This window comes from Cicer arietinum, chromosome 6 (genome assembly GCF_000331145.2).
Source record: "Cicer arietinum cultivar CDC Frontier isolate Library 1 chromosome 6, Cicar.CDCFrontier_v2.0, whole genome shotgun sequence".
Classification (NCBI taxonomy): domain Eukaryota; kingdom Viridiplantae; phylum Streptophyta; class Magnoliopsida; order Fabales; family Fabaceae; genus Cicer; species Cicer arietinum.
The window spans coordinates 24068881-24079285 of NC_021165.2; the positions used below are offsets into that span (position 1 = coordinate 24068881).

Genomic DNA, 10405 nt, shown 5'->3' on the forward strand with positions numbered 1-10405 from the left:
GGAAATCACTACTTACCACTTATAAATATTTTGTCAGACTTTATCTCATTCATTATAAGATTCTTAATAATTTTATCAAGAGAAGAGATCGAATATTGATCCTACTTCTAAATACTCTTTGGGGGTCTTAATACCACTTGACTAGGCTTTCGAGGATAAAAAATTGATATTATTAATTGGTTGGCATATTTGTCAACTTTTAAGAAGAAAACAAATACAGTGATATGAAAGGAGTTATTCGGATGATAACTCAATTTTGAGAGTCAAAAAGAGATGAGGGGTACTCAACCACAAATGTTCAAGTCATGGAGAATTTCTTCCATATATAGTGACATGCTTTATTTGAAGACACTTTTAGGGTCTCCTCTCTCTAGACCTATATGATTTGATTTTGATGTTGCACTTAGAGAAATGTAGTTCAAACATTAATATCAATTTACTATATATGCTGATTCTTCAGCAGTAAAGCTACACTCAACACCCTCCAAACTTAAAGATAGCTTGCCGCCACACAACTTGTATCTAATTTACACAAATAAAATAGTCTTTTACTATACACAAATTTATTTCTCATCATTGAATCAATAAGTCTTATTTATCTCATTTGATTTAGTCGTAAGATTTGCTAATCTAATAGTAAAAATAAATTTATACATAATTCAAGATGTAAATAAAATGAATATATATATTTTGGTGTAGCTTATTTTGTTGTTCATATATTACTCTTTTACGTTTTTTTCTTCTCGTAATTCCTTTATTTTTATCTAAAAATTATTTTATATTTTCTTACTTCTCTATATTTCCTAAAGATAATTTAGTTTGTTTTATGATAAGATACATAATATTTATACATATAACTATAATAAAGGTGATTTTTTTATTTTATTTGGGGTAACCTATTTTTAATTTCTAAATTACCCTTAACAGTTGTTCATTTAATGCTTAATTAATTAACTATCAATCAAATTTATCCACAAATAATAACATATTTTGTTGCTAATAATTTACATCACAAACTAAACTATTTACAATATGTACTAGTGTTTAAAAACGACATGAACTCTAAGACTGAAACAATGATCTAATTGGTGACAACTCGACGAATTAAATTTTAAAAAGCACATATATTTTTCTTAATTTTTATCTATCAAATTGACATCGATAAAAATTTATTATTTATATAATGCCTATACCAATGGGAATTAGTTGTATAGAAATACCATATGATTATTATTGAATAAAAAATTATTGCTTTCGGTATCTCATGGTAAAATAAAAATTAGTTGATAGCTTATGAACTAGCTGATAAATTAGTTGAAGTGTTTGCCTCTGAATTTTATACTAAGATCATCAGTACATGGCAATGAATAAATATGTTTTATCTCAGTAAAAGAAGATTCTCGAATCATTAAAATAAAAGGACTCGAAACAGGCCAATTGAAACAGTTTGGAATCTCTTCAGCCAAACTATCAAGAAAGTTCAATCAATATTGATCTGTTCAAAGACATTACAAAGACATCCAGGATGATCAAAACAGGAACTCCAGATTGATCATCAAATCTCCATAAAGATCAACCTGTCAGAATTAGATTGATAATCAATCTCCGTTTTCTGCAGAATTTTCAATATACATCACGTCATTGTTATTCCCATTAACTAAAAACATATTGATGTTGAATGGTTTTTCAATTTTATTTAATGATTTAGTTATTAATTTAATTTATATAGATTGTAAATACAAAGAGTTTTTTATATTATCCTGCAACTATAACCTTTAAGTTATTAATAATATTTAATTTTTGTTATAACTATTTATATAATCATTTATATGATTGATCATAATTTATCGATTGTATAAATTTTTTACACCGATGATATATAAAAATAAAATTCTTTAGTTATTATCTAGTACTATAAAGTAATATTTTATTAAATTTTTTGGATACTTTTTATATAAGAATTTTTTTTTTCTTGAGTAGTTCAAATAAACAAGTGATATAATGAGCAAAATAATACTTAATCTTTTATATTTATAAAACAATCAAAGATATGTCCTATAGAGATGAGTATGATAGTGAATAAATAAAATAAATTTAAAATCACTTAAATATATGACTTTTTAAAATTAAGTTGTCAATTATAATTCTTCGATTTTTATATTTAATAAAAATAGTATATTTTTAATTTCAATTATACGTCTATTTAGTTTTGATCCTTGTTGATCAACAGTTCTATATCTGCCTTTAAGATTTAATCAATGATAAATCATTTAAGAAAACTTGAATATGAATATAATTCTAAGTCAAACACTTTTTGATTAAATTGTATTTATATTAAATTTTGAAATATTATCACTCTATTTCTCTAAAATTCCGAGCTTTATGAAAAAAAAGATACAAAGGAGAAACCTTACTTAAACGGCCAAATAAGGTTGAAAGGAGAATGACCATAAGCTAAGAAATGCACAAATAAGAAATATAAAAAAAATAAATAAATAAACAATAAAAAAAAAAACAAGAATGGAAGTGGAGAATAAATAACATAAGGCACGATTAATGGTTAATATAGGCAAGTCATAATTGATGTGTGACGTTTGAGGATTTTGGTCCTTTAAACATGATGAATGGATTTTATGATTTTAAAGTTAGTGCACTTTAGAGTGCTCCAAATTCAAACCCTCTTTCATAAGTCCCATGTTATAATTAAAGTTGCTTCTTCAAGTATTCCACCCCCACTTCCAAAGACAACATCTTTACTTTCAATATAATATATAGTTTCAACTATCAACCACTAATTTTATTTCTCCTTTTTGGTGTTTTATTGGGATTCTGTAACTCAACCACACCGAGGAATAATTTTGATACTTGTTCAATGATAATATTTTAAAATAACCCCTTCAAAATCATAATGTTATTAATAATATTTAAATTTTCTTTCATTAAATTAATTTTATAAAATTTAAAGACCTTTGTGATGTAAATTAGAGAAAACTCTTGGTGCAAACGAATAATTTGAGAGAAGAGTATCAATTTGTAAATAATCAGATGAGATAATAGCATTAATAGAAAATATATAATATATCTGTAAACATTTTAACGCTTAAATTATCAAATGAGAGATGTGAAAAATGTATTAGACTAAGAAATAATATTTGTAAATACTGTCAAATACAAAACAGTAAACAATCGAAATTTAGAATAAGAGAATAAAGAGAAATACAATGAATAATAAATGAAAAATTAGTTGTATATAATTTTTATAAACATCAGTAACTAATGAAAATGAAGTTTTTATTTTAGGAGAATGAGAAAAAAATTTAACCATAAGAGTAAAATATGTGGTTGAGATTAAAAATCTCATTTTAGTGAAATACATGATTCTTATACTTCACCATGCTAAATTTGTTGTGACATGAAAACTAATGTTTCAATCGTCTCCCTTTTCCCTTGTTTCATCCCTTTGTTGTCTACCATGGCAATCCATGTCTTACATAATTCTTGAATGTGATTATGACAACAACAATTAGCATTATCATGGTCCAATAGAATCTCTACTTTTTTCCTCCATATTTTGGTACAATTTCTACACATGTAGAAAGATGCAAATGATTTAATTTTGAGGTGTTGTGAGAATCAAATCATATTTAATTTTACAAAACAAATTTCTCCAAACTACTTTCCTTAGACACATTATCGGAACAATCATAACAAGTTTTTAAGTGACAATTAACTTAAAACATGGTTTTGGTTTTAACAAGTTCAAGCAGAGGTTTAATTTGATTATGGTCAAATTTTGAAGAGAGTAATATCTATTAACATGATTTTATTTGGGATCGGACATATCAACAAAAGATTCGATGGTGAAACTATAAAAATTCAATCGGAAATTGAGATCGGAAAAAACACATTATGGTATTTGGTAAGCATAAACAAGAAAAAGGGGATCTTCATCGTCTAATCTTCCGGTAAGTTTTTATCCAATAGTTTTTATTATAAAAACATCATTTTTATTATACATGATCCATATACAAATATATTTATTATGTAAATATTTATTTCATTGTCAAACAAATAATATGATTAATTGACAGTGTAAATTCTACTTGTATGTATATCAAAATTATTCTTTTTTTTCTCAATAAATAATGATTTTTTGTTGAAATAACAACAACCAACAAATTTTACGCGATCAAAATTATTCTTATATATATATACTAATATGTAAAGATTCCTTTGGACATACGCACCTTCCTAAGAAAGCTACCCCACTAATCCTATTCCTATATATATATGAATGCATTCCTATAGATATAGTTATGCACTCTCCTCACAATTAACATATTAAGACAAAAAAATAAATTGAAGTATCAATTTCGAAATCTTCTCTCTCTATACTCTATATTTGTGTTATAATTACTTTAATTAATATAATTCAAGTTTATTAGAGTAAGAGAGATATGGACAATGAAGAAATTCCATCAATACCCGGAACACCTGGAAATGCAACACCTGGTACACCTGGTGCCCCTCTTTTTGGTGGCTTAAAGCCTGAGAAAAATGGAAATCGTTCTGTTGGTAGAAATAAATCACTTCTGAAGAATATGAATTGTTTTGCTGTTGAAGAATGGAATTTGGAAGATGGTTCTTTACCTAGAGTCTCTTGTGCTTTGCCATTGCCACCTGCTCCTATCCCTCTTGCTAAAAAGGTACATTTTATTTACATTTGTGTCGTATTTTTGATATTATAGAGAATTAAAGTTAAATATAGTGAATACAATCCTTACAATTGATTGAAGTTATTATTAGTATAGGTTGGAGCAGAGTTTATTGGCACATTCATTCTAATGTTTGCTGGAATTGGAACTGCAATAGAGAACCAAAAGGTTGAAAATTCAGAGACACTAATAGGATGTGCTGGAGCTAGTGGACTTGCTGTTATGATCATAATTCTATCAACTGGTCATATCTCTGGTGCTCATCTCAATCCTGCTGTTACCATCTCATTTGCTGCATTGAAGCATTTTCCTTGGAAGAATGTAAAAAGACTTAACTTGCATTTTATATAATAATAATGATAATATATATATATATATATATATATATAAACAAATAAAAAAGGCTACACAATATAGGTAAGCATTGCGTTTTATGATTTGCAATTATCATTTTTTTGGTACCAATTATTACCTTTTTTCAACAAAAAATAACCAAATATTACTTTTTATGTCTTATGATTCAAACTACTAGCCATGGTTATCATAAGATGTAATTATAAAAACTACTTAAAAATATGTAATTATTACCGTTTGTTACGTGTATTCTTGGGGTAGCCATAGTTATCCCATTCTTTTAATAAGTTGGTATATTTTTGTATTTAGATATTTTATAATATATGTTTACTTCCTTCAAATAAAATTTATTTGTAAAAAGATTAATAGAAATTAGATTTAATTTAATTGCAGCTCTGGTCATTCTATTTTAGCTGAATCACAAAAATAGTCATTTCATTGTATTTATCTTTAAATTTGATTTTCAAACATAAGTTTGGTCCAAAACTTGATGAATTGTTATTTTTTTTACGCTTATTTAAGCTACGTCATGCCTCAAGATTTCGTGGTGCAAGAATTTTACACGAAATCTATTATCATAAATAATATGGTGTGGCTTAAAAAATGACATTTTATCAAATTTTGAACTAAAATTCTGTTTGGAGGACTAAAGCTGGAGAGAAATAAAATAAGGAAACTACTTTAGTGATTCAGTTAAAATAGGGGGACCAAAACTGCAATTAAGCCTAAAAATTAAACAACAATAAGTTATCATTTGATTGTTGAATTTATTCATCTTATTTTGACACTTTTAGTTTCTAATGCATCTACATAAAGAGTTTTATTAATAATAAAATTATCAAGACAATACTCAAAAATTAAATAAATAATAAATTTATTGCAAATAAATCAATTATTTTGATTAAAAAAATATTTTTAATTTATTTAATACAACATTAATTATAGATGAATTTGATTATTTAAATTATTTTTTATATCAATTTTTTTTATTAAACTCTATAAATTGTATAGATAAATGAATACAAGAAAAATAAATTATCTTTAATGATAAAATTTGATGAATCAACTTATCCAAAATGAGTAGACCAAGACAAAAAAAGGTGCAGTAGCTTGATTCACATAAATCCAAAAAGCTACGGTTCCTAATAGAGATGAGACTCAATGGAAAAGATATCTCAGCAGCTTTTGTCCTCAATACATGGAAATAATTATTATATGTTTGAACTACTATTTTAGTTTTTAAAAATATAAAATATTATTATTTTAATTTCTTACTTCATTAAAAATCTTAATTAATTTTCATATGATTAAATAGTCAATTTATTTATTAATATTATAATAATCATGAATTATTATAGTAATAAATTTTATTTTTTAGAAATTATTTAACAATTAATTTTAATTTTGATGGAATAAAAAAAATAAAAGTGAAATTTGAAAGGATTAAAATGGTGATGGTTTAACCATTACTGTATACATGAACATGCATGTTTTGCAGTGAGATAATTGTCTCTACCCTCTCTGTACTTGTACTAGTTAATTAAAGACAAGTGGATTTGGAATCTTGCTTGTTTGCATCAAATAATTACTTGGGTAGAAGAAATACATATTATATCTCTCATGTATAAATAAAAAGAAATTCTAAATTGGAGATTATTTTTTGAAATTCTACCTAGTTAATGATATTATTTTTAAAATGATCTTTAATGAATTTACAATATTTTATTATTTTAAATAAGCTAGTTTATATTTGTAAAATTAGTTTGATATATTACAATTTGGAGACTGCAATTATTATTATTATTTTCTAAAAAATATAACTATTATTATTTATAGAAAATTAGATAATAAATAACATTTTAATTAACATAATTTTTTTTTTTCAAAATTAGGTCAACTATATATTAGTAGGTGATGCACTAGTGTAACAGATGAATCGACTTGTGATTTCTTTTTTGACATTAAATTTTTTTGTATGAAACTTTTTGACATTAATTAATCTGGAGTGTTCAACATGATGCAGGTGGGAGAACTTGCGGGAATTGCGGTGGGAGCCACCGTCATGCTCAACATACTCATAGCAGGGTATGTTCCTTACGTTAGATTTTAATTTTGTTTCTTTTATTTTTTATTGTTACGGAATTTACTTCTTATTTAAAAAATTAATATTTTTATTTTTTATTTAAATTTTTAAATTAAAAAATAATAATTTGATATACTTTAAATGAATTGACATACGATTTTATAATATAATATTATGTAGATGTATTAATTATTTATATTTATTAATTAATTATAAAATAAAATAAAAATTGAAGTTGAAAGTTAAGTCTTAATAAGATTTTATTGCGATATATGATGTTAATTATTCTACATTATTGTATCATATGTCATATTATTTAAAACATATCACAGTATAATTTTTTAGTTTAAAAATCAAAATGAAAGATCAAAACTATCGAATTTTAAAATAAAGAATCAATTTTATAAATCGATAAAACAGAAGAACTGCAATTAAACCATTATTTTTTTTAAATAAGTAAATGATCCATATAATAATTTTATATGAAAATCTAAATTATATTATCAATTTTAAAATAATTGTATGGTGTCATGTGACAAAGTAAACAATTCTTATTAATTATTGATATAAAATTATTTTATATTGACAATACATACTATATAATCCTATAAGTCTATCATTATTATTATTTTTATGAAATATAGTCAATCATTACTATATGATAAAACTTTTTTAACTTTAATTACAATTAAACTATTTATTTAGCAGATCAAAATTATACTCTTAGAAGTGCAAGTATGGTGTAACCAAAATCATTAGTGTAATACACTTGAATATTCCTCTCCCTACTTTAATAAAGGTTAAAATACAATCTTTGTCTCTTCATTTTAATAAATCAACAATTTTAATCACCTATTTTATTTTTACAATTTTAGTTCATGGTGATGTCAAAAATCATGGGGATGTGGAATTTAAATTTAATTTTAATTAAATAAATATTTTTAAAATTAATCTTTTACTCTTCTTTGCTTTAATTTTTTATTTATAAATTTTGTAATGAATCCAATTAATGAAAAACTCTACATTGTGAAAAACTAATTAATTAAAATTTAAGAGAACTAATTACCTACTATTTAGGAATCCAATTACATATTATTTAAAATTAAGAGAACTAATTATAAATTATTAACTAAAAGTTTAGGAACTCAATTAAATTATTTGGGCCAATATTTCATTTGGGCCTTATTTCTCAACATGACCTTATTGATTGAACAATACTATACTACAGGCCTGCAACTGGAGGTTCAATGAATCCAGTAAGAACACTGGGCCCAACAATTGCTACAAACAACTTCAGAGGCATATGGTTATATCTCATAGCTCCTATTCTTGGAGCTCTAACTGGGGCAGGTGCATACACTGTTGTCAAATTGCCTAATGAAGAATTTAACCCAGAGTTAAAAGCCTCTTCTGCCCCTGGCAGTTTCAGAAGATGATGATAACTCATCCATAATATCCCTACATAAGAGAACTACTCCACTAGATATTTTTATAAGAAAAGGTTGAGTTAAAATTTAGTCAAAAAAATTGATGTATCTGGTCCATATTATGAATAAGATATATTAACTTTTGTTGACTAAATTTTTACCCAACTGTCTCTTATAAAAAGGACAAAAGGGAGTACTTAAGTAGAATATTTGTATCATAATATATATATAAATAATAGAATGTAATTTAGCAAGAATGAGTATAGCAATTGGTGCATCCCTAGCTAGGTACATGCACATATTGCAATATGTGTGTTCAAATGTATTGTGTGACATTATATCCAAGAAGAAAAAAAAATCAGTGTTGTTATTGTACGCGTGTGTATGTATGTATCGTGTGACATTATGTCCTTTTTTTTTTTTAAACGATTAATGTTACTAGACTAATTATTAATTTGTTAGTACATATAAAGATGTCACACTGATATTGTTAGGTTGAATATCTTGTCTCGAGTTCGAACCCAGTACCTTCACACAATTGTGTGAGTTAATTATGATAAAATTTACTATCTATTCTAAGATAAAAAATAAATAAAAAAATAGGTCATTACAAAAAGGTGAACATATTGAGAGGCCTCAAAAAAATCAAAATTAAACCTTCAAAATAGTTAACAAACATTTATGTGACAATTAACTTAAAATTGTTAGCTTTCAGTTGTTAATTGCACAACAAGAAAATAAAATTGCACAGTTGAATGAATAGTAAGACTTATGTATTTCATAGATTGTCAATCCTTTGGTTCCAAGCTTTTGGGGCTTGCTTTAAGCCATAAAGAGCATTTCTCAATCTAAGCACCTTATTCTAATTTCCCTTAAATCACAAACGTTGGTGGTTGAGAAACATACAATTCTCCTTCAAGCTATCAATTCAAAAATGCAGACTTGACATCAAGTTGGCACATTAGTCAACCTCTAGCACTAGCCATTTCTATTACTAGTCTTATTGTCTCAATTCTAGCAATTAGAGCAAACACTTCAGAATAGTCTATTTCTACCCTTTGTAGAAATTCTTTGGCAACAAACCTAGCTTTGTATTTGGCGATTGACCCATCTAGATTTAGCTTCAGCTTGTAAATGAAAATTGCACACTAGAATTAATGGTAAGCCTTATGTATTTCATAGATTTCCAATTCTATTTATACATGAGTTATTCTTACACATTTTAACATTCTAGCTGCAATCTAAATAACTGATTGGCTTGTTAGTTACTACATTAAATTATTACATTGCTTGAATTAAGAGTCATCTAATAAAAACATGGTTTTGGTTTCAACAAGAAAAGGTTTAGTTTGATTATGATCAATTTTTGAAGAGAGTAGTATTTACTAGCATGATATTATTCGGGCTCGGAAAAATCAACAAAAGATTCAGAAAAAACACATTATGGTTTTTGGTACGCTTATACAAGAAAACGGGGAGCATTCATCATCTTATCTCCCCATAAGTTTTTATCCAATGGTTTTTATTAGTTCATCTCACTTTCACTTAAAAACATCATTCTTATTATATTTGATTCATATACAAATGCACTAAATATGTACAGATTTATTACGTTGTCCGTCAATCAAATATGTTGAAGTTCTTAAACATATTAACTTTTTTTATGTCTAATTTAAGAATCACACAGATAACATGATTTATTGACAGTATAAATTATACGTTATAAGTACATCAAAATTATTTTCTTTTTTTTTTTCTCGATAAATAATGCATTTTCAGTAGAAATGACAACAACCAACAATTTTTTCATCATCCGTCAAAATTAT

The 10405-nt window shown here is 25.5% G+C and overlaps 1 protein-coding gene across 1 annotated transcript; it reads left to right on the forward strand.

Moving 5' to 3' along the window:
* The first annotated feature begins 4255 nt into the window (after positions 1 to 4255).
* LOC101515041 (aquaporin NIP6-1-like) lies at positions 4256 to 9079 on the forward strand. Its single transcript, XM_027335213.2, has 4 exons — positions 4256 to 4706; positions 4812 to 5036; positions 7093 to 7154; positions 8381 to 9079. Exons 1-4 carry the CDS (start codon positions 4458 to 4460, stop codon positions 8586 to 8588), a joined length of 744 nt encoding a protein of 247 aa, XP_027191014.1. The 5' UTR covers positions 4256 to 4457; the 3' UTR covers positions 8589 to 9079.
* The last annotated feature ends 1326 nt before the right edge of the window (positions 9080 to 10405 follow it).